The sequence below is a fragment of the Simochromis diagramma genome, unplaced genomic scaffold (assembly GCF_900408965.1).
Source record: "Simochromis diagramma unplaced genomic scaffold, fSimDia1.1 OVJJ01000307.1, whole genome shotgun sequence".
NCBI classification, from domain to species: domain Eukaryota; kingdom Metazoa; phylum Chordata; class Actinopteri; order Cichliformes; family Cichlidae; genus Simochromis; species Simochromis diagramma.
The window spans coordinates 1,597,070-1,622,830 of NW_024386786.1; the positions used below are offsets into that span (position 1 = coordinate 1,597,070).

General features: G+C 40.2%; 3 gene segments (V, D, J or C); 2 read left to right on the plus strand and 1 right to left on the minus strand.

The window, feature by feature from the left end:
• Positions 1–683: 683 nt before the first annotated feature.
• Positions 684–1,348, minus strand: LOC120728228. The segment is given in 2 exon segments: positions 684–1,063; positions 1,257–1,348. Coding segments are annotated over 2 exon segments (360 nt in total).
• Positions 1,349–3,029: 1,681 nt separating this feature from the next.
• On the plus strand, positions 3,030–3,552 carry LOC120728230. The segment is given in 1 exon segment: positions 3,030–3,552. A coding segment is annotated over 1 exon segment (267 nt).
• Positions 3,553–24,125: 20,573 nt separating this feature from the next.
• LOC120728229 lies at positions 24,126–25,405 on the plus strand (the record flags this gene model as incomplete). The annotated part of the segment is given in 2 exon segments: positions 24,126–24,171; positions 24,863–25,405. Coding segments are annotated over 2 exon segments (381 nt in total), but the record flags the coding sequence as incomplete, so codon positions are not given.
• Between the last annotated feature and the right edge of the window lie 356 nt (positions 25,406–25,761).

Here is a 25,761-nt window from a genome sequence, read left to right on the forward strand (position 1 = left end):
CTCATCCTGAAGCAGTTCTTTGTCCTGTATTTGATTCTGATCATCACATTAAAACTATATTAATAAAGAGATTCAGTGACATAATTAAAGTACATGGTATCATTTGCATGGAGAACTTTACCAAAAACAGGAGCAGAGAGAAAACAGTCTGTATCTCTTGTTGTCTTACAGTGAATTACTATGATCCCATTTTCATTGCTGACAGTAATGCTAACAATAATTTAAAATAGAACATAAATACTCTCAAATCAGCTGTGTTAATGGAAATATTTATAACTGTCAGTGTGTACTGATAAATTAAATTCAAATGTAGTAATATATAATATAGAGCATGTACCTAAACACTTCAGAGACACGTTGCCTGAATGTTTTGCTTTAAAGATGATTACATGATAATCATAAATATTTGTTTCTGTAGAACTTAAAGCAGGATGAATTAGTCATTAGTCTTTTCAGTTTCTAGCTTTCATAATTCAAAGATCAAATATTTAAATGATTGTTTTCAATCGTTGCTCGTATCGATGTTCTCTGTTTGACAGATAATTAATTGCAGCAATAACATTTTATTTTGAGCATGAGGAACTGATGAGATTAACATTTATAAAATGTTATTATAACAAAATTTAAAAACTATTTTTAAAATTATCAAAATATTTTGTCAACGTAAAATAATGTGTGTTTCTGAGCAGCGTCAGTTCAGATGATCTTTTTCTCAGTTCCTCTCCAGCTGTGTGAGGTTTTTGTACAGCGTTGTATCACTGTGTGAGCGGCCAGCTGTTACACTGCTGACAGTAATAAACTCCTGCATCTTCAGCCTGAACTCTGCTGATAGTCAGAGTGTAGTCAGTCCCATATCCACTTCCACTGAAACGATCAGAAACTCCAGACTGACGGTTTGTAGCATAATAAATTAAGAGTTTGGGAGATTCTCTGTCCTTTTGAAGGTACCAGTGGAGGCATGAGCTAACACTTGAACTGGCTTTACATCTGACAGAGACAGTCTGTCCAAGAACAGCAGACTGAGCTGTAGGAGTCTGAGTCAGGACTTGTTCTCCTGATGAACCTGAAAACATGAAAAAGTGGAGAAAAGTTATCGAGATGATGAACATCCAAACATTCGAGGATCATTTCTCTAACATGGAGAACAGATGGAAGAAGGTCAGTGCTGCTGGTTTCAGAGTTTCTCCATCAGAGCAGAACATCATTGTGGTGAACCTGGCTGCATGCTGAAGCAAAGTTTTCACAGAGAGTCTCACCCTGAACAAGGAGCCCCAGGGTGGCCAGCAGTAGAGTCAGTGACATCATCATTGTGCTGCTGGTGTGTGAGTGGCTCTGAAAGGCCTGGACAGCCACTGATCAATACTGGCCTCTTAACAGCTGTGAGCAGAGAGGCAGGACACATATGCAAACACACAGAGTCAGTCAGCTGCAGCTGTCCTCTGCTGAATAATTAAATCATTCATGACATCTAGTGGAGAGATAAATTTGAATTAAAAAAAAAAATCAAATGGAAAATGTGAAATAATTCAAATATGAATTCTAATACAAATAAATATAGACATGCATGGATTTAAGACGGGCCTTAAGTTTGAACAAAGACAGAGACTCAACAATGTTAAATCAAAAGCTGTAAGATGGACTGGAAGAGTTCATGGAGTCAGGGGCAATCTTTTGAGACAGACTCAGGTTTCTGAACATTTTGCCTTGAACATCCTGTTTTGCTGGTTAAAATGTCTGCAACAAAAGGCAGTTTGCTTGTGTTTGAGATTTAGATCCTACCACATTTCTTTGCCATGTTTATGTCTCTTCAGGTTGAATCCTTTTCCCCCTATTGCTATTTTCTATCAATGATTGCAACTTCTTCTGTTTAACAGTCATATATATAAATCATATCCTCCAATGAGTGTGGCCTGTGTGCCAAAATAAATACTATGCTTTTCAGTTCTTCAACGGGGCTTACCACTTTTACCACGTTTGGCTGAACTCCAAACGTGAATTTAAAGTAAAAAATGGGAGTGATCTGTTTACTGTTCATGTTCTGTCACAGCACATAGAAGATTCATTTCTTGCCATTTCACAGTGTGACCGGTGAGGCCACCCAGGGATCCCACACCTCATTACTCAGCTCCACTCTTGCTGTATTTTTTGTTTGTTTCATGCTTTAAGACCATTAAATTTTCCTATTTTTAAACACTTTGTACTTTAAAAAAAGATCTCTCTCTCTGTGTCTGTCTATCTCTCTCTCTCGCTATCTCTATACATGTAGCCAGAACAGAGGGGATTGAACTACCAGAAGGCAACATTGCAGACATAGAGGACAGTTACAAGTACCTGGGGATCCCGCAGGCGAATGGGAACCATGAAGAGGCCGCTTGAAAAGCTGCAACCACCACCAGCAACATCAAAAAGAAGAAATATGAGAAGCTCGAGACGAGGGTTCAGAGAAGAGTTTGGGAAGTTGTGGAGGGTGAAGGTAATGGTGGTCCCCGTGGTAATCGGAGCACTAGGTGCGGTGACTTCCAAGCTAGGCGAGTGGCTCCAGCAGATCCCGGTGATAACATCAGAGATGTCTGTCCAGAAGAGCGCAGTCCTGGGAACAGCTAAGATACTGTGCAGGACCCTCAAGCTCCCAGGCCTCTGGTAGAGGACCTGAGCTTGAAGGATAAACAGCCCGCAGGGGCGTGCTGGGTGTTTAGTTTTTTTTATATATATATTTATGTATGTATGTATATATCATCCATAACTCAGACTTGTAGTCATTTTAAAGCTACTGTAAATGTTTCCACATCTGCTTCTTTTATTTCCAGTGTAGTTTGAACATATTTCAGCTCAAACTGTGTGATGATTCTCTCTGTGCTGATATGCATGAGAGGTTTCTTACAGGGAAGTGAAACAATGTGTGAGTGAATGACTGGTGGAGCAGAAAAAACACCTGACAGAAACTTCTTAACGGAGAAATTCAAATTGTGGTTCCTGTCCTCTAAGCTGATTGGTGTTTCCTAGGTGATACCCGTCCTTCCCTGAAGGTGCTGGGTCCTTGTAGTGAGGAGCTGGAGCAGGGAATGGCCACACTCATGTGTCTGGCCAACAAGGGCTTCCCCTCAGACTGGAGTCTGTCCTGGAAGGTGGATGGCAGTGGCAGCATCAGAGGGGAGGAGAGCAGGAGCCCCGTGGTGCAGGAGAACGACGGCCTCTACAGCTGGAGCAGCACCCTGAGGCTCCCTGCAGACCAGTGGATGAAGTTGGGCTCTGTGACCTGTGAGGCCACCCAGGGCTCCCACACTCCGGTCTCAGAGATACTGAGGAGAGACCAGTGTTCCCAGTCCTGATGTCATTTACTGAGTCGTTGTTGCTGTTTTTCTTGTGGTACAGCTCTTTGCTTATGTGCTGTAACATCCTTTGTTTTCTTGTTGCTTCTACTTCTCATATTTAAAAAAACAAAACAATAAAAATTGTTCCATTTCATAAATACCAAAATCATAACAAATGCCTCTACATTCATCCCTTTGTGTGTATGATCTGTTCTAAAAAGAATAAAATTAGTAAACATGGTCTTTGAGTACTCGAGTTTAACAAATACACCTTAAAATAGAAACATTTAATAAGCCCAACCAAAATAAAAAAACAAGAGTTATATAATTTGAAAAGATTGACTATATTGTTATTTCCACATTTAATATACTTTTAAAGAAATAGGAGCCAAGTTGATGGTACATATTTCCTCTTCATAATTTCTAGTCTTCATACAGTTATTTCACCTGTTTTTTATTACACACACACTCACACAGAAGACATTAGGGGTGCAACGATACTCGTATCGATATTGAACCGTTCGATACAGTGCTTTCGGTTCGGTACGCATATGTATCGAACAATACAACATTTGTAATTTATTTTATCAACTTTCCTTTTGACGATGCTGTCTGTGTTGAGCGCTCAGTGAATCTGCGTTCGACTACTCCGCCTAGGCTGCACTGTCGAGCGCAGATCCACTGAGCGCTCAACACAGACAGCATAGTCAGAAGGAAGAGCGCAGGGCAAGCTAGCAAGACAGAAGTTAAGCTCTCCTTGCAACATGGACCTCCCCCACTCTCATTCAGATCTGGCGTTTGGAATTATTTTGGTTTTCATGTGACGTATGACCCTGAAGGTAATCGAGTCATGGACTAAAGTAAAACAGTATGTTGGATGTGCCATGCAATGATCAATTACATGGGTGGGAAGTAGTGTGTTAGCGCAGTTAGCTCGTTAACGTGTTGGCCGTCTAGCCCCATGCACGGGGCGATCGGCGGTAGCTCGTTAACGGAGATTTGCCGTGTTGTGGCGTTAAGGTCATTTCAACGAGATTAACCTGAAAGCACTAGTGGGAACACAACGAATATGACTGCACATTTACGCCGACATCATCCTAGTGCAAAGACAAAAACAATAAGAATGCTACTAACTTTAGCCGAGTCATTTAGACAGCTGTTAGCACATGATTCTCCTTATGCTGCTGAGAATATAGCCCAGAAGAAGCGTATAGTATAGCTTTTATTTTGGAAAGAGACATTTCTCTGTAATAAACTCTCTTTTCCAAAGATGAGTGATTCCTCAATCAGATACAGGGCTCGCAATATCGCTAGCCCGACGTCCCGGAGCTAGCGATTTTTTCAGTCGGGCTACCAAAATCTATCTCTTCCCTGCCCGTCGGGCTATTGTAGGAAGGAAAAATATATGTCAATGCTTTTGCATTCTTTCAGAAATGTAGCTGGGTAATTATGTCATTGGCATCGGTGAGCCACTGTCAATATGTGACATATTGAAGTCGCGTTTGAATTTGCGCTTGTTTTTTTGCTTTCACTTTGCAATCGTGTGAACTGTGTATAGAGAGCGACAGCACTGATCTGTGAGTGACGATAATTTGTGCACCAATTCCTCTGACATCGTCTTATTAATCGTTAGCTTACTATGCAAACATGACAAGTGAAATCTCCCGCAGCTTAAACATGTGAGAGGTTGATCGCGCAGAGAATCGCTGAGCGTTATGTGAGTGCGTGTGTAAAAGCAGCAGGATATATATTTTAGTTCTGCTGAGCCAAATAAGACAGGTCAGGGTGAAGAAGTGACAGCCAAAGAAAAGCTTACCACAAAACGGAGAAGTTATGACAAATCAGACTATAAGGCAAAAAGAAAGTGCAGCTTTATGGTTTCATGGACAAAAGAATTTCTGTGGCTGCAATATGACGAGCTAAATAACCAGGGCTGCACATAAGTGGTCCGCAGGTGCGCATTCGCTGTCAAAATAAAAAACACGCACAAGGGTTAGGGTTAAATTTAAAAACTGTACTTTTGAGTTAAAATATATATTTATAATTTTAATAAATGACAAATTAAAAAGGCATGAACATTTTTTTTGTATCGAAAAAATATCGAACCGTGACACCAAAGTATCGAACCGAACCGAACCGTGAATTTTGTGTATCGTTGCACCCCTAGAAGACATGACATCTTATATGTCATCTCCACTTAAGTACGTCATGAGCTGTGTGCAGGCAGGATTGGTGGACCCAATGTGCAGATACACAGAGGCAAAAACATGAACTCAAAACAGCTTTAATGCTGAACTTGAATGTAGGCAGGCAGAGAGAACACAACTCAGACCAAAGTAAACACAGGGCTCAAATACACAGAGGAAGCAATCAGGGAATGGGAGACAGGAGGGAAACACAGCTGGAACAAATCAGGGCAAACCAGACACATTAACATGAGACACAGACTTGACAAGGGGATACAGCTGACAGATGAGGCACAACAACTAGGGAACACAGAGACAGAAACCAGAAGACTAGAAATGATAAATAATGGCAAAATCAAAGTTCATCAATAATGTAAAACTCAAAACTCTCGCAAAACAGTCTGCATTGGTCTCATTTGATCAGAAGCTTAATATTTGGTGTTATTTTCTATAAACCAGAGATATAGTAGTCATACATTTTTTTAATGGTTTATACCATAATTCACTGAACATTATTGTAGTGTCTTTACCTAAAATATAAAAATCTTAAAGTAAATGTTGTTCTGATTTGATGTGATAAAATTGAACATAAAAATATTTAAAATCAAATAACTGCAAATTGTTTAATTGAAGCTATTATTAAATGATGAAATAGTTTATGTCTCTGAGCAGCTGCTGATTCAGATTTTCTTCTTCTCGGTTCCTCTCCAGCTGAGGGAGGTTTTTGTACAGTGTTGTTTCACTGTGTGAGTGGGTAGTTGTGATGCTGCTCACAGTGATAAACTCCTGTATCTTCAACCTGAACTCCACTGATGGTCAGAGTGAAGTCAGCTCCAGACTGACGGGAGGTAACATCATGAATCAGCAGTTTAGGAGCTTCCCCAGATTTCTTTTATATACTGCGTGTTCATGTTGGTACAGTAGGGTTACTAGTAGTAGGTCACTCATGTTTTGTCTTGCTGTCTTTGGAATTTCCGTTAGAAAGACTGTCTTTAATTTTGTCGAGATTCATTCATGGAAATTGTAACAGAGTTTAAAATATTGAAATCATTTGGTGGTTGCTTTAAAGAACATGGAGAATATGGTAAAGTGTGTGTGTGTGTGTGTGTGTGTGTGTGTGTGTCCTCAGTGAACTGTATCAGTCTCTGCAGTATCTTCCAGCTGCAGCAGTCACTTCAGTTTCTGTTCAGTCTGACTGAGGGAGGTTTTTGTACGACTGTTTTTCACTGTGTGAACACAGCTTGACTGTTGATCTCATGATAACTCTTACAGTAATAAACTGCTGCATCTTCAGCCTGGACTCCACTGATGGTCAGAGTGAAGTCAGAGTTTGATCCACTGCCTGTAAAACGAGCTGGAATCCCTGAATATCGAGTGCTAGACCAGTAAATGAGCAGTTTAGGAACTCCTCCATCTTTCTGTTGGTACCAGGCTAAAAGATGGTTGTTGTTCCAAACACCAACATTCTGACTGGTCGTACACTTGATGGTCACAGATCCTCCCACAGCAGAGCTCACTGCTCCAGGCTGAGTCACTGTGATCTGTCCTCTGGACTCTGAGGACACAGAGACAAAAACATAAAGCAGCTTCATGGTTTTGTGGGCTTCATTTCAGAGGGACAGATGTTGATAGAGGAGAGGAGTTTGATTCTCTGGACTTTACCTGTGAAGCAGCAGCAGAGGAGAGTCCAGATGAGGACGCAGATCAAAGTCATGTTTTTGATGAGGAGGATTTCTGTGGCTTCTGTTGTGATGAAGGACAGCTGTCAGTCATCCAGTGTTCAACTCTCAGGACTATAAACTCTCCCAGAGCACTGGAGCATGGTGCTGCTGATGCAAAGTGCCTCTCTATGGAAATCATCAGACTGACTCCAACAGGGAGTTTGGTTGATCTGATGATGATTGTTCAAAACACATTTAAAGAAATTTAGTGAATCCATACACACACATATAAAAAAAGCTGAACCCTCAGGCCATCTGCTGAGATCGGTTGGGGTAACAGAGGAGAAAACAGGATGAAAGACATGCTGTGGAAGAGAGACAGAGGTTAATAACAGATATGATTCAATGCAGAGAGGTCTATTAACACATACTGAGTGAGAAAGGTGACTGGAAAGGAAAACCTCAATGCATCATGGGAATCACTGGCAGCCTACGTCTATTGCAGCATAACTAAGGGTCAGCTGGTCCAGCACTAACTATATGCTTAAGGAAAAAGGAAAGTTTGAAGCCTAATCTTGAAAGTAGAGATAGTGTCTGTCTCCTGAATCCAAACTGGAAGCTGGTTCCACAGAAGAGGGGCCTGAAAACTGAAGGCTCTGCCTCCCATTCTACTTTTAAATACTCTAGGAACAACAAGTAGGCCTGCAGAGCGAGAGCGAAGTGCCATCGGCTAACCGGGTAAATGCTTGTTATTCGCTTTGAGATCTTTTAAACATCATTAGACGAGTTGCTGCGTGCTGTCAGTCCCGTCTGTGAGCGCAGAACAAGCCCTCACAAAACAGCAGTTCTGGGATGACGTCTCACATATGGGTCCTCTGTCGGACTACAGGAAAACCCGGACATATTCATCAATCTCGAAAATCCCCTCGGACGCCCCGGACAGAACGTGAAAAGTGGACGGTTGGTCACCCTACATGAAATGCTTCTGTTCGGTCAGATGAGCGACTGCATCATTTTGCAGCAGAGCAGCTAATCTCCAAATTTTAACTTTAAAACACCAAACCAACCTCTGGCTCCTTTTTCCATTATAAACGTGAACAACAGTCCCATAATGCATTGTGTCGGTCACGTCAAAATCCAGATGGACGCAGCAGTTTACATGTGGTGGTGTGGCTGCTAAAATTAGAAGTGTTAGCGCTTGATCCTTCATGTGTTTAAAGATTGGGATACAAACTTCTCAGTGAATCTGGACAAAAGCTCTTTTTAGCACATACATGTCAATAATAAATGGACGCTTCTATCTGATCGTGTGTTGTCACTGAAAGCTCCTCAACAGGTACTGACTGTAACTCGAGGTGAGATTGTTTCATCTGAAAGTCTAAAGTGCAGGATGAACTTTGAATCTCAGAGTAAGGGTTGTATACATGTGACAAATATGTCACTGCATATGATTTGGATGTTATGTATGTGTAGTTATGGACACATGTGATTTAATCATGAAAGCAACTCATGACTTCTGTTCTTGAGCCGCAAATTTATGTTTAGATTATTTAAAATAAAATTTATTTTTTATGTCGAGCTGTATGATATTTAATGATTGTATTTTGTATATGTTAACAGGAAGATCTTATGTTACTGATAATTGTTCAAATTTAACAAATCATTGATGGATTTAGATTTTATTATTGTCATTTGTATTAGGAAACATTTAACCATATATGCTTAGAGGTGTATAATCGATTGTGTAGTGATAGGATGTGTGATCTTTAGCAGGCTGCAAAGGCTTGGTGTGTATTCCACACTGGAATGCACACCTACATCCTGGGAGCATGGGAAGAGGTCGTACCTTGTCTTATTGTTTTATGGTAGGATAAACGTGGCTATATCTGTTTTAGGCTAAGTGCCTTTTGTTTAGATCAGGGGTGTCAAACTTAAATACACAGTGGGCCAAAATTCAAAACTGAAACAAAGTCGTGGGCTAACGTTAATATTTATTGAAATATATTTATTCCTCCAGATATAAGAATGAATCTTTTCTTATGGACTCAAACACGTTTTGCTGAAAAACTGAATATGGAACAAGCAAAGCTTAATACTAAACAATATATATATATATATATTAGCTGTATAATACCAGTAGACCAGCTCTGATAGTAATTTGGTATGGCTTCGCGGGCCAAATGTAAGTAGGCTGCGGGCCAAATTTGGCCCGTGGGCCAGAGTTTGACACCTATGGTTTAGATGAACTGCTGGACTTCCAGACCAGCAGGTTTAGGGAAGTCATTTATGGGGTCACACTCTGACCCCACACACACACACACACACACACAGAGTATTCTTTGTTCACATGTATACCTATGTAAGATGCTATATGTTAGTGACCCTATGCATATTCATGTAACCACAATAAAAGGAGTGCTATGGGGAACCTGGCTGAGAGTCTGACGGAGGACAAGTGGTGGAACAACACTTGGCTCCAGGCAGGTCTCCCTCATGCATGAGTAACACGAAGAACTTTGGTGCCTTGTGTCTTGCTTTTTGCTGTGTAGCAAGTTGTCCTTAACGTTCCAGCGAATAGGTTCAAGTTACAAACCTATCATTAATAGATGATATTACGGCGCCCGTAGTATGAAACTGAGGTCAAAGGTCATGATGAAGCGTTTTCTCAATAACTGTTTGACTTTGGAACATCTGACTTATTTTTAGTTAAATGTAAAGGAAAACGAGAAAGAAACTATTTTTAGAGTGAAATCAAATGTGTGCACGTGTGTGTGTGTGTGTGTGTGTGTGTGTGTGTGTGTGTGTGTGTGTGTGTGTCCTCAGTGAACTGTATCAGTCTCTGCAGTATCTTCCAGCTGCAGCAGTCACTTCAGTTTCTGTTCAGTCTGACTGAGGGAGGTTTTTGTACGACTGTTTTTCACTGTGTGAACACACGCTGACTGTTAGGATAGTGAAAACTCTTACAGTAATAAACTGCTGCATCTTCAGCCTGGACTCCACTGATGGTCAGAGTGAAGTCAGACTTTGATCCACTGCCTGTAAAACGAGCTGGAATCCCTGATTGTCGAGTGCTAGCATAGTAAATGAGTAGTTTAGGAACTCCTCCATCTTTCTGTTGGTACCAGGCTAATTGGTTGTTGCCATAAACATTCTGACTGGTCGTACACTTGATGGTCACAGTTCCTCCCACAGCAGAGCTCACTGCTCCAGGCTGAGTCACTGTGATCTGTCCTCTGGACTCTGAGGACACAGAGACAAAAACATAAAGCAGCTTCATGGTTTTGTGGGCTTCATTTCAGAGGGACAGATGTTGATAGAGGAGAGGAGTTTGATTCTCTGGACTTTACCTGTGAAGCAGCAGCCGAGGAGAGTCCAGATGAGGACGCAGATCAAAGTCATGTTTTTGATGAGGAGGATTTCTGTGGCTTCTGTTGTGATGAAGGACAGCTGTCAGTCATCCAGTGTTCAACTCTCAGGACTATAAACTCTCCCAGAGCACTGGAGCATGGTGCTGCTGATGCAAAGTGCCTCTCTATGGAAATGAACTGACTCCAGCAGGGAGTGGGATCCATCTGATGATGCGAAATGTTTGTTATAAATAACAAATTTTTCAAAACATATTGTTATGGAAATTTAATTAACAAAGTCCACAGACACAGTGAGCAGTAGGTAACACCTTCAAATCTCAGCGCATGTGTTTTATTGAAAGGAAGAATGGTTTTCATCCTTCCAGTCGAGCTCAGAGAGTCAGAGCATGAATGCAGAGGAGGTGATCAGACACTTTATTTTGAATGATCTTTTTCTCTCCTTCGACATTGCTTAATAACATTTGTATCTGCATTTATCAGGGGATCTACTGGAAATATATCTACTCTTTTTTTTCAGTATTTATGAGTGTTTATTTTATTAAAAAATCCCACTATCCAAGGTCTTTTATATCTTAAAATCCCATAATTTAGAAGAAAATGAAGGACTTGTTTTTTTGAATTCTAGAAAGTTTTGCCACTCACTATGTTATTGTGAACTTTTGATTTTGTGAAACATTTAAAATAAATGAAGAGATTCTAGAAAACCTAAATAAAAATTAGTTAGTTATAAGAATAGTATCAGCAACTGACGCTGGCTTTACTCTGATACTGGTTCATATACAGTTAAATAATTTTGGGTGAGAGGTTAACCCTGACCCTAACCCAGAGCAAACATGTTGTTCAGGTTATTTGTTCTTCTGTTTGATCATCATCATGATGCTTCTCTCTTTTTCAGTTTTTTGGGACATTTTACAACAAGGTGGATTCACAATTTAGGGCCTTATTTCAAAATATCATCTTGTTTCCAAATATCGAATTATTTATTTAAAAATGTGCTAAAAAGTTGATTTTGGGGGTAGAATATCCTGTTAGAAGACCAGTCGATAATATTTGTCTCATTTTAAAAGCCAGCTCTCAAAGCCAGTTTAGCTCCTCTGACACAAAGCTCAGTGCAGAAACCTGGGTTCAAGTCCGACCCAGATCCTGTTGCTGGAATTTAAATAAATGTACTGTTTATAAAACTTTGTTGTTTATATTTGTTTTCATGTTGGCCGACAAACTGGACAAACAGTGAATGATTTTGTTGAGTTTGTTTGTTTCAGAGTCAGAGAGCCGTGTCTCTCTACAGTCAGAGGTTTTTGTACGGCGCCTCAATGAGTTTGTATCACTGTGGTGGACTTTTGGTGGAGGAACCAGACTGGATGTTCACTGTAAATATGTTTAACTGTTTTATGAAAGTAAATTACTTTTATTTAGTTTCATTTTATGATTCTAGAAGTTACTACTTTAGAACAATATGAATTATCTATAAATGAAAATATGAAATATGAGCTGGTTATTTAATGACTTCAGACAAACTAAATGTTTGACATTTTCTGTCTCTGGAAGTAACTGCAAATTATTTGTCATCCATTTATCTTGATCTGTCAAAAAGATTTCAATTAATAATTACATATTTAACAGATTTGAAGAGTTTTATTGTCTATTTCAGTGCAGTTAATACTTATCTTTCTCAAAAGGAGCAAAAATTCATTTTTGTTAGTTCTCTGTCTGTTTCACATATTTATTTGTTGAAAGTAAGAAGAATAAGAAGAATAAGAAATGTTGGTAGTTTTATCAGAGGTAGTTTGTTTTTTTTAACTGTTAGATTAAGAATGGGTTTATAGATGGGGATATACTGAAAAACAACACAATGTTTTAAGTTGTTTGTACTGTAACTCGTCTGTTGCAAGGGTTCAGCAGTGATGCTTGTCTGTTTCCATGGTTACCGAGCTCAGAGAGGGAAGTGAAACACTGAAGACCAGTTTCATTTAAACTGTCAACTTCTTTAAAATGTATTTTCTTTCTCTCTCTGCAGTGGGTTTAGTCGCCCCTCCCTGACAGTACTGGCCCCCTCCAGTGATGATGCGCTGAAACCGGAGAAGGCTACACTCATGTGTCTCGCCAATAAAGGCTTCCCCTCAGACTGGACTCTGTCCTGGAAGGTGGATGGAAGAAGCAGCAGTGGAGAGGAGAGCAGGAGCCCCGGGGCGCTGCAGAATGACGGCCTCAACAGCTGGAATTGAAATTGAAAGCCTTTATTGTCATTATATATAGTATAACAAGATTAAAACAGCTCTATAAAAGTGCACTTGTGCTTTAGCACATTATACAAACTATACAACAATTTATCTATACACTTAATATAAATATAAATACACAGTACAGTATTACATGACAGAGACAGACAGGCAGAGAATTGATGATATTTCAGTGCAGATTACTTTTTCTGCAAGTTTGAGTTGAGTATGGTGATAGACTCAGGGACAGCTTCTTCCCCAAAGCTGTTTGTTCTGGCCCGTATGGATATGAAGCCCCTGCCAGAGGGCAGTAGGTTGAAAAGATGGTAGCCGGGGTGGAGAGTGTCCTTTAACATGTTTCTGGCGCTGCTGAGAGAACGGGAGTTGTTGATGGCAGACAAGGAGGGCAGGGGGCAGCAGATGATTTTTTATGCTTTGTTTACCACCCTCTGCAGTCTCTTCTTGTCTGCCTCCATGCAGCTGGCGTGCCACACTGTCACTGCACAGGTCAGCAGGCTCTCGATGGTGGATCTGTAGAAGGTCACCAGCAGTGGGGCGTTTAATTGCTCCTTCCTGAGCACCCTTAGGAAGTGTAGCCACTGCTGGGTTGTTTTGACTAGGGCCGTGGTGTTAGCTGACCAGGAGAGGTCTGCAGAGATGTGGACGCCAAGGAATTTTGAAGGACTCCACTCGCTCTATACATTCTCTGTTGATATGCAGGGGGGCACTTCTGTTCCACCTGAAGTGCAGGATGAGTTCCTTGGTCTTGGTGATGTTAAGTGCCAGGTTGTTTGATGCACACCATTCTCCCAGTCTCAGGACCTCATCTCTGTCAGCCGCCTCATTTCCCCCTGTGATCAGCCCCACCACCGTTGTGTCATCAGCAAATTTGACAATGATGTTCTCTGGGCGGACGGGACTGCAGTCAGATGTGTGGAGGGAGTAGAGTAGCGGGCTCAGTACCCAGCCGGTGCTGAGAGTGTGAGGGGAAGAGAGGTGAGGACCCAGTTTCATCTGCTGGGGTCTGTTGACCAAGAAGTCCTTTATCCAACAGTAGGTGGGTGGTAGGAGCCCCAGGTTTGCTAACTTGGTGATCAAAATGTCTGGTATTATTGTATTAAATGCTGAGCTGAAGTCGATGAAGAGCATTCTGACATAGCTCCCCTGTTGTCCCAGGTGGGTCAGTGCTGTGTGGAGAGCAATGGCTATGGCGTCTTCGGTGGATCTGTTAGTCCGGTATGTGAATTGGTGTGGGTGCAGAGTGGGGGGGGGGGAGGCAGGTTCTTGTCATGATCCGGAGTCTGCGACTCCGTGTTTATTCTGTGGTTCTGTTTGTTTTGGGTTTCTTGTACGTTCCTTGTTCACGTTTCATGTTCCTATGTTCTGTGTGAAGTTTGTGTGTTGTGTCAGTGCGTGTATGTGTTTCCTGTTTTATTGTGAAGGTCTGCGTCTTATGTGAGTGTTTTCAGTTGCCTCCTGTCTCGTCACGTTAATCACTCCCAGCTGTGTCCCCCACCTGTGTGTAATCTCCCTGTGTTCTCTGAGTGTATTTAAGTCGTGTCTTCTGTCTTAGTAGTTGCTGGTTCGTCTGTGTTGTTCCCCTCCATGTTCTCGTGTATTCTCCCTGCGTCTCTGTTTCTCAACTCAAGGTTTCAGGTTTGTTTTTGCGTAGCTTTTCCCAGTTTAGTTTATTCTTAGGTTTTGGTTTTCATCCTCCTCGTCCCGGTTTGTTTCACCCTTTTGTTAATAAAGCTCACTCACAACTTAAGCAGTCTGCATTTTGGGTCCGTTTATATTCTCACACGGCCTGCCTCGGCACCCTGTGACAGTTTTGATGTGTCCCCGAACCAGTTTCTCAAAGCACTTGGTGATGACACGGGTTAGTGCAATTGGACGGAAATGATTGAGACTGGTTATGAGTGGCTACAACAGTTACATGTGCTGGCATTATAACTTACCAACAGAGCTGAGATCACAAAAACATGTTTTCTGAAATATTGTTTTTCCTTCTTCCAGCTGCTACTTGAGCCTTGTTGATGGTTCCAAGCTTTCAGCACAAAAATTAGTCCACTCCATAAAATGCTTCTGTTCGGTCAGATGAGCGACTGCATCATTTTGCAGCAGAGCAGCTAATCTCCAAAATTTAACTTTAAAACACCAAACCAACCTCTGGCTCCTTTTTCCATTATAAACTCAGATTTGCGTGAACAACAGTCCCATAATGCATTGTGTCGGTCACGTCAAAATCCAGATGGACGCAGCAGTTTACATGTGGTGGTGTGGCTGCTAAAATTAGAAGTGTTAGCGCTTGATCCTTCATGTGTTTAAAGATTGGGATACAAACTTCTCAGTGAATCTGGACAAAAGCTCTTTTTAGCACATACATGTCAATAATAAATGGACGCTTCTATCTGATCGTGTGTTGTCACTGAAAGCTCCTCAACAGGTACTGACTGTAACTCGAGGTGAGATTGTTTCATCTGAAAGTCTAAAGTGCAGGATGAACTTTGAATCTCAGAGTAAGGGTTGTATACATGTGACAAATATGTCACTGCATATGATTTGGATGTTATGTATGTGTAGTTATGGACACATGTGATTTAATCATGAAAGCAACTCATGACTTCAGTTCTTGAGCCGCAAATTTATGTTTAGATTATTTAAAGTAAAATGTGTTTTTATGTCGAGCTGTATGATATTTAATGATTGTATTTTGTATATGTTAACAGGAAGATCTTATGTTACTGATAATTGTTCAAATTTAACAAATCATAGATGATATTGTGGTGCTGGTAGTATGAAACTGAGGTCAAAGGTCATGATCAAGAGTTTTCTCAACTTCGGAACCTCTTGACTTATTTTTAGTTAAATTTAAAGGAAAAAGAGAAAGAAACTATTTTTAGATTGATCTCAAATGTCTCTTTGTGTGTGTGTGTGTGTGTGTGTGTGTGTGTGTGTGTGTCCTCAGTGAACTGTATCAGTCTCTGCAGTATCTTCCAGCTGCAGCAGTCACTTCAGTTTCTGTTCAGTCTGACTGAGGGAGGTTTTTGTACGACTGTTTTTCACTGTGTGAACACAAGCTGACTGTTGATAACATGAGCACTCTGACAGTAATAAACTGCTGCATCTTCAGCCTGGACTCCACTGATGGTCAGAGTGAAGTCAGAGTCTGATCCACTGCCTGTAAAACGATCTGGAATCCCTGATTCTAGAGTGTCAGCATTATAAATAAGCAGTTTAGGAACTCCTCCATCTTTCTGTTGGTACCAGGATAAAAAATTGCCAGCAACATCCTGACTGGTCGTACACTTGATGGTCACAGTTCCTCCCACAGCAGAGCTCACTGCTCCAGGCTGAGTCACTGTATATTGTCCTCTGGACTCTGAGGACACAGAGACAAAAACATAAAGCAGCTTCATGGTTTTGTGGGCTTCATTTCAGAGGGACAGATGTTGATAGAGGAGAGGAGTTTGATTCTCTGGACTTTACCTGTGAAGCAGCAGCAGAGGAGAGTCCAGATGAGGACGCAGATCAAAGTCATGTTTTTGATGAGGAGGATTTCTGTGGCTTCTGTTGTGATGAAGGACAGCTGTCAGTCATCCAGTGTTCAACTCTCAGGACTATAAACTCTCCCAGAGCACTGGAGCATGGTGCTGCTGATGCAAAGTGCCTCTCTATGGAAATCATCTGACTCTAACAGGGACTTGCTTCAATCAGCTCGCATGTTTTTTAATGTATTTATCTTAAAGAATGATTTTCACAATTAAATCCTGTCTGGACTCTTGGGGTAACTCTCGACTCTGCATACATTTAGGATTCTAATGCAAACCTCCAGTTTTCTGTCTTGTTATTCATTTCTATTCATTTATTTCTTCATTGTAATTCATTGCACACTTTTGTAAGCATTATGAGCAAGCACCAGCTTGTCTTGAAAGGTGCTACATAAATAAAATTTCACTTACTTTTGTCGTGTTGTTGAATGATGGATCAGCTAGTTTGTCACAATACTCCACGTGTAACATGTTATATAGATAGCTTTGAAATGAGTAAGCAATATAGAAAAATTATAATAAAGGTTGTGTAATTTTACTAGAGAATGCTTCATATCAGCTGCCAGAATTACACAGGGAATACACTGAATGTTGGAAGTAAGTTTTTACCCTTTAAAATGATAAAAATAATATGTTATATTTGCTTCAGTTGTTGGCTGTTGGGTGAGATTAAAAAACATCCAAACTTTATTTTGTTGTTTTTCCTGATATATGAAGGAGGCTGACAGAAATTTATGTCTAAATTTGTGTTTGAACTTTTTACCTACTTGCTGTTGATAAACCAGTTCCTTCAATGATTTTTCTTTGTATGATCTTCACAGTAAGTTGTGGATAAACTAAATTTTACATGAATAAAAATTCTTCTGCATCATCTTCCTTGGATTCAGATTAAGGTTAATTGTATAGTAAATATCTCTGTTTATGCAGAAAATTGTTTTAGTGAGTTGTGTTTGTAAAAGAATTTTGGCCAACAAGGGCTTCCCCTCAGACTGGAGTCTGTCCTGGATCGTTGACGGCCGCAGATGCAGCAGCATTGATTGTGAAGTGAGCAGGAGCCCCGGGGTGCAGCAGACAGTCATGAGCTGATTCACTGGGGACATGACGTTGTGTTGTTGTTGTTGTTGTTGTTTAAACTTTGCTACAGCTCTCAGTCTGCACTCTTTTTCAGTCTCAGTCTCTTTATTCTTCATCTGTTTGTTGCCTGTTTTATGAACTTGTGTCAAGATTTTACAACAATAAAGATTTTTCAACAGAACATGTCCTGTTATTTCTGCTGTTTGTTATATATGTTTATAAATACATTAACATGGATTTCAAAATAAAGAAAACATTTAACACATTTTATTAAATAGCAGTTTTGATCTGGTTACAAACATACTGATTAATTGAAATAAATAAACTAGTTAAAAAGAAAGAAAAAGAGACGTATGATGGATAAATCAACAGGCTAATTAGATTTACTGTGTTAACACACAGCAAATCGTGTTTGTTTGTAAATAACTTGTATTCCTATGTATTATCTTGATAACAATGATAATGTTTGTAAATAAAAATATTATATTTATTAATCATTAATTTTCTCCCTTCATTTTTCACAGCTTATTAAAACTGATTATTTCAACATTTTAATGAATGAAGCAAATATTTTGTGTTGTCATAAAGGTCGTACCAGTATTGAGATACAATTAATAAACAGCATCAAAGTAAACAATGAAGTAATGTTGCAATTTGTACATTTTCAGGCTGAATACATAAAACTATTTTCTGCCTTTAATGAATATTTTTGATATCAGTATTAGCATTATTGCTATTTGATTGGGGATCAGCCATCTGAAAAGTGTTTGGAGACTCATTGTTTTTACAAGACTTTAAATATTTTTGACTTTATCAAAAATAAAAAAATAAAACACTAATATCTATTTATTAGAAAACAAAAAGGTCCTGGTTTAAATTGATATGATTATGAGATTTGGATATCATTGCATTTTGTGAAAGTTGCCTGAAAAGCTTTGTGTGTGTGTGTGTGTGTGTGTGTGTGTGTGTGTGTGTGTGTGTGTGTGTGTGTGTGTCCTCAGTGAACTGTATCAGTCTCTGCAGTATCTTCCAGCTGCAGCAGTCACTTCAGTTTCTGTTCAGTCTGACTGAGGGAGGTTTTTGTACGACTGTTTTTCACTGTGTGAACAACCACTGACTGTTAACAAGGAATTCACCCAGACAGTAATAAACTGCTGCATCTTCAGCCTGGACTCCACTGATGGTCAGAGTGAAGTCAGTGTTCGATCCACTGCCTGTAAAACGATCTGGAATCCCTGATACTCGATTGCTAGCATAGTAAATGAGCAGTTTAGGAACTCCTCCATCTTTCTGTTGGTACCAGGCTAAACAGTGAGAGCTGCCAGAAACATAAACATCCTGACTGGTCGTACACTTGATGCTCACAGATCCTCCCACAGCAGAGCTCACTGCTCCAGGCTGAGTCACTGTATATTGTCCTCTGGACTCTGAGGACACAGAGACAAAAACATAAAGCAGCTTCATGGTTTTGTGGGCTTCATTTCAGAGGGACAGATGTTGATAGAGGAGAGGAGTTTGATTCTCTGGACTTTACCTGTGAAGCAGCAGCAGAGGAGAGTCCAGATGAGGACGCAGATCAAAGTCATGTTTTTGATGAGGAGGATTTCTGTGGCTTCTGTTGTGATGAAGGACAGCTGTCAGTCATCCAGTGTTCAACTCTCAGGACTATAAACTCTCCCAGAGCACTGGAGCATGGTGCTGCTGATGCAAAGTGCCTCTCTATGGAAATCATCTGACCAAGTTTAAAGGCACAATGTGAAAAAGTAAAGGTCTGGACTTCACCATTTGTTTTTACAACATTCTGTACGCCACGTAGATCCTGATGGGTTCTGAAGAACTACTAACTGATTATATTTAAAATAAGTTCATTTAACAGTTGCTCTTTGCTAAGATGTAGAGAAGTAAGAAATTCACATCTTTTCTGAATTCCTTCGTTCATGTTTGTAGCATTAAATATTTCATGGAAAGCATTTAGTCAGTGACTTTATGGTGGTGTACAGTGGTGGGTCACACTTACATTTGTACAGTTACATTGATTCAAGTAACTTTTTTGAGTAAATTCTACTTGCTGGTGAAGATCATGTGACAGAACTGAAAGCTTCACAGTGGGAATACAATAGTGTTATGTGTAGGCTGTGTGCAGACAGGAATAGGACCCAAGGTGCAGACTCCGGAGACAGTCGTGAACTCAAAACAGCTTTAATGTAAAACTCAAAATATAACATAACTGGAAGAAGTCAAAATAAACTTACACCGGAGGACTGACAGAACACACAGCTAGGTAAACGGTAGATCGCGACACAGACACAAAGAAACACAGGGCTCAAATACACAGAGGGAGCAAACAGGGAATGGGTAACAGGAGGGAAACACAGCTGGGGCAAATCAGGCCTAACGAGACAAGGGGAAGCAAAACCAGACACATTAACATCAGACATGGACCTTCAAAGTAAAACAGGAAACACATAACACAGACTGAACAAAAGACACAGACTCACATGCAGGCACTACAACAGAGGGAACAGAGACGTGGGACCAGGGCAGACACAGACACTGACTGGACACGGGGATATAGCAACTAAGGATACACAGAGACGCCAACTAGACAAGGGGATACAGCTGACAGGGGAGACAGAGCAACTAGAGAAGACAGAGACATAAACCATAAGACAGAACTCAAAGAAACCAAAGACTAGAAATAATAAATAATAAACTCAAAAACCCTCGGTCAACGACCCAGGCATCCTAACAAATAGACTTTGTGGAGAAAGTGTTTTCTAAACCACTTGTGCCACTGTGTTGGTATTTGGAAAGAATGTAATACCACATATTATTTGTATGAATGCAGTTATACTCACTGTATGTAAAGTACTATTGAGTGAGACATGCTGTTTGACTTATTGGAAACACATTTTTTAATTAAACACAACATTTTATTGGTTTTGTTTGCGATGTTGTTGATTATTAAAGTTTCTGATGACAATGTCAATTTTAAAATGTTGCTATAGGAGACCATTAAGATGGCTGTGATCCAAAATTAAATATGGTTCAAACAACATGATACAACATGATTTCCTCCAGTACCATCCACCTCCAACATATATTACAGTTTCTGTCAGTTTGCTGCAGTTTCAAATCAGTGATGCTTTTCCCCAATCAAATTAGCCTTTCTCATTGTTTTTATACACACATACACACTGCTGTTGTTTCTACACTAATAAAGGGATTTGTTGCTTTGTTGATCCACTTGAATCTCACAACTCTTCGAAACAGTTTTGTCAGACAGAACTCCAGATCTGTCACTTTGCTGAAGACTGTCCAACACTGCATTAGTGTTTCCACTCAAATTACTTCAAAGCAGTGAAATTGCTCTTCAATTATAATCACATATGGACACATGTTCTCAGAAGACGTTTAAGTTGAAACATTTGGATATGCATAATCTCAGTCTTGTGTCACACGTCCAATTCAATTCAATTTAATTCAATTTTATTTATATAGCGCCAAATCACAACAAAAGTCGCCTCAAGACGCTTCATAGATACAGAGAAAAACCCAACAATCATATGACCCCCTATGAGCAAGCACTTTGGCAACAGTGGGAAGGAAAAACTCCCTTTTAACAGGAAGAAACCTCCGGCAGAACCAGGCTCAGGGAGGGGCGGGGCCATCTGCTGCGATCGGTTGGGGTGAGAGAAGGAAGACAGGATAAAGACATGCTGTGGAAGAGAGACAGAGGTTAATAACAGATATGATTCAATGCAGAGAGGTCTATTAATACATAGTGAGTGAGAAAGGTGACTGGAAAGGAAAAACTCAATGCATCATGGGAATCCCCCGGCAGCCTACGTCTATTGCAGCATAACTAAGGGAGGATTCAGGGTCAGCTGGTCCAGCCCTAACTATATGCTTTGGCAAAAAGGAAAGTTTGAAGCCTAATCTTGAAAGTAGAGATAGTGTCTGTCTCCCGAATCCAAACTGGAAGCTGGTTCCACAGAAGAGGGGCCTGAAAACTGAAGGCTCTGCCTCCCATTCTACTTTTAAATACTCTAGGAACAACAAGTAGGCCTGCAGAGCGAGAGCGAAGTGCTCTAATAGGGTGATATGGTACTACAAGGTCATTAAGATAAGATGGGGCCTGATTATTTAAGACCTGTGAGGAGCAGGATTTTGAATTCAACGTCCATGCCATGGCACTGCTACTGTAATTACATAGAAACATATACTATATGCACTCACAGACCACTTTATTAGGTACACCTCGCTAGTACCGGGCTGGACCCCCTTTTGCCTTCTGAGCTGCCCGAATGCTTTGTAGCATAGATTCAACAAGTATAACATATTGTTGCTGCAGATTTGACAGCTGGACACCCCTTTCAAGCACATCCCAAAAATGCTGTCTTGAACTGAGATCTGGTGACTGTGGAGGCCATTGGAGCACCGTGTTTTTGTTTTTTTGTTCTTACAAGTTTGGTCACTCCATGTGAATTATAACCTCAGTTTCCTGTTCTTAGGTGACAGGCCCTGCAGTGCAGTCTTCTCCTGCTGTAGCCCATCTGCTTCAAGGTCGCATGTTGTGCTTGCAGACATGCTCTTCTGCGTCTTGTTTGTATCGAGTGGTTGATTGAGTTACTGTTGCCGTCCTATAAACTCAAAACTTTCAGGCCGTTCTCCTCTGGCCTTTGACATCAACATTTTTCAGACCGTTCCCCGTCAACCCTACAAATGGCTGTGTAAAGAAATCCCAGCAGATCAGCCTGTCTGGCATCAACAACCATGACACTGTTAATTATCTTTCTTAATGATGCTTGAATTAATCCTCAGCAGGCTGTGTCCAACATGTCTACATGTGTAAATGCTATGAGGCGCTGACATGTGATTGGCTGATATTTGGATTAACAAGCAGTTTAACAGGTGTACTTAATAACCTAATAAACACATGCAGTATGACTTTACTGGACTATACAGTAGTTGGTGCTGTGGTCTCAGATTGTATACATTTTCTTTTCCTGACACATATAGTTTAATGAGTATTATTTTGCTTTTCTCCATTTCACCAGTTTTTTAAGGTTAAAAAAAACAAAAAAAATCATCAGACTTGATTTTTGTTTCTGAAAACAGTTTTAAACTTCTCATTAGCTGTCACAGTCCGGGTGAGCTGCTGGTAAATTTCCACCATGTTCTCCTGTGTCTGCCCCTGGGCAGAGCCGTCATCTCCTCACATGGAGCCAATCTGGAGCAACCTACTCAGGATATTTAAGACCAGCGTTGCCGTCTCTTCACTGCTAGTTTGCCAACTTACCCTCGGTGGTAACAGGCTACCATGCTTCATGCTCCTTGCCCAAGTCTATGCGCTCGGCCATACTCACTGCAGTTTCATGCTCCGTCTCCTGGGAAGGTTTTCAATATCACACCTGCTGCCCTCTTCCCACTGCGTCTCACAGGATCCCTTGGAGCTCAGGTCAGCTCATCTTAACTTTGTTCAGCTCACCTGGACCTTCACCTACTCCCCTCAAAGTACCACCAACTCAACCTGCAACATAAGCCATACTCCTCTTTAAAATTCAACCACACCTGGAGAAGTCTGTGAACCCACTAACCCCCTTTTCCTCTCTCCCTCTTGATCACCACGCCACCTTAGGCCACCACGCTACGTTTTCTTGTCATGAATCCCACGTCAAGTATAACTCTGTGTTTTTGTGCCAAATAAAGATTTGTGTAAAGCAAACTCAACCGTCTCCACATGTGGTCCAGCACTTGAGTCCAGTTTCGTACAGGCCTTTGGCCCCTTGTGACATTAGGCCTACATTTTTTGCAGTACTCTTTCCAAAGTAGGTAAGGTTTTGAGAAAAATAACAAAACAAAAAAAAACCTGTTTTGATGTCTTAAAACGACGGTGAAAGTGTTTTATGAAGTGTCTTTTGCATAGACGAGTCTGTGTGGTGAAAAAGGCCTTACATATTTTGAGAGCTGCATTAAGAGTGGTGAGAATGACGTTCCTGATGTAAGACTTTCACCAAAGCAACTGAGAAAAGCAGTGATGGGGAAACATTTACTGGAGTTCATTTAACTGTTCACGAATAAATGTCAGTGAAGTCGTTTGAAAACGTGTGTGTGTGTGTGAAACATGTCAAAAGCAAACCAAAGCAACACATGGTGATAAAACCCGAATTGAATGGTAATGTTTACCAGTTAGAAGCCTTCACAGTGAGAACAGCACAGAGCACAGTCTTCTCTACCTGGAAGGGATTTTCAAAACTTCCTAAAACACCATTATTTGTAGACAGAATTCCAAAATAGAAATAAAAACTCATTAAAAAAAATAACCTGTATGTGTAAGCAGGGTCTTAACAATGGACATGTTCCTTCGGAAATTAAAAAGAATTATAGAAAAAAATACTGGTACAGTTTCCAGAACTTAATATTTTTGTGAAATTCAAAACATAACTACATGAATCTGAAGTGTTTTTGAAGCGTTTTAGGCTGAGAATTAGTTTCAGTGTTTAGAGCTGTGAAAAAATAAGTGTCAGGTTTCAAGAGATTTTTTCACATGTGGAAAGCTGTAAAATCTACATTTTGAAATCATATTCTTTAAATATTGTTGTAATGGGCTTTATTTGTTTTAATTACACTATTATAATATTATTAAATTATACAAACAATGAATGATTTTGTTGAGTTTGTTTGTTTCAGAGTCAGAGAGCCGTGTCTCTCTACAGTCAGAGGTTTTTGTACGGCGCCTCAATGAGTTTGTATCACTGTGGTGGACTTTTGGTGGAGGAACCAGACTGGATGTTGGAAGTAAGTTAATTAAACTGTGTTTATTATTAAATATTGTATCATTTTATTTAATAATTATTTGTTAGGCTGCTTAGATGAGACAAAAGTATTTTTTTATTTAAAATAATTGAGTTTTTGATGTTTGTCCTTTTTACTGGACTAATTCAGATGAGCTCTGCGAGTTTCTCTTGTTGAATCTACATTTCTGCCACAGTAAAATATATGTAGACAAGAGTAAACTTCATCATCTTATGATTAGTTTGTAAATTTCCACCACATCAGCTGCTGTTTGGATGAGTTAAAGTTTGCTTTCTGATGTTTTTATCGTGTCAGATGTTTCAGATTTAGTTTGAAATCATGTGAGCTGTTCAATAACATTTCAAATCTATATGAATGAGTAGCTGCTCTGTGCTTGTGTCCACTCATTTCTTCAGTCGTCCATGATTTAGACTTCTAATCATTTTAAAGCCAAACTTCTGCTGTAAATGTTTCCACATCTGCTTCTTTTATTTCCAGTGTAGTTTGAACATATTTCAGCTCAAACTGTGTGATGATTCTCTCTGTGCTGATATGCATGAGAGGTTTCTTAAAGGGAAGTGAAACAATGTGTGAGTGAATGACTGGTGGAGCAGAAAAAACACCTGACAGAAACTTCTTAACGGAGAAATTCAAATTGTGGTTCCTGTCCTCTAAGCTGATTGGTGTTTCCTAGGTGATACCCGCCCCGCCCTGAAGGTGCTGGGTCCCTCCAACAAGGAGCTGGAGCAGGGGAAGGCCACGCTCATGTGTGTGGCCAACAAGGGCTTCCCCTCAGACTGGAGTCTGTCCTGGAAGACGAGCGACAGCAGTGGCAGCAGCAGCATCAGAGGGGAGGAGAGCAGGACTCCTGGAGTGCTGCAGAATGACGGCCTCTACAGCTGGAGCAGCACCCTGACGCTCACTGCAGACCAGTGGGGGAAGGTGGGCTCTGTGACCTGTGAGGCCACCCAGGGCTCCCAGTCTCTGGTCTCAGAGATACTGAGGAGAGACCAGTGTTCCCAGTCCTGATGTCAATCACTGAGTCTTTCATGCTGTTTTTCCTCTTTCTCTCTGTTTCTTTTTGTTTGCAGATTTTTCAAAAAGCATCAAACAGTCATGTTTCCATCTCATAATGACAACAATCAGAGCAACAATCTCCTCTAGTTTCATCCTTTTGTGTCTGTTGTAAAGCTGATATTTCAAACTCTTAAAAGAATAAAAACGTACCGAGAAAACATGTTCTTTGACTCTGTGAGTTTAATAAATGCACATTAAAAAATAAAGATTTTGTAATATTTGTAAAACAGACCAAAATAAAAATGTAAACAGACACATCAAGTGTAATGTGCAGTGAAAATGGTTAAATATATTTTTTAATCCACATATTAAATATTTCTCTATAAGATGTTGAGGTCATGTCAACCATAGATTATCTGTGTGCTCTTCATAATTTCTAGTCTCAAAGCTGTTTTATGATCTACATTTTAATCTGATCTAAAACCTAATAAGTAAAATTAAAGAGCAGGGTGTCATCTGTATGTTTAAACAGAGATCATTTAAATCAAGTTTAAGTGAAGATTTACTGAAGTTTGA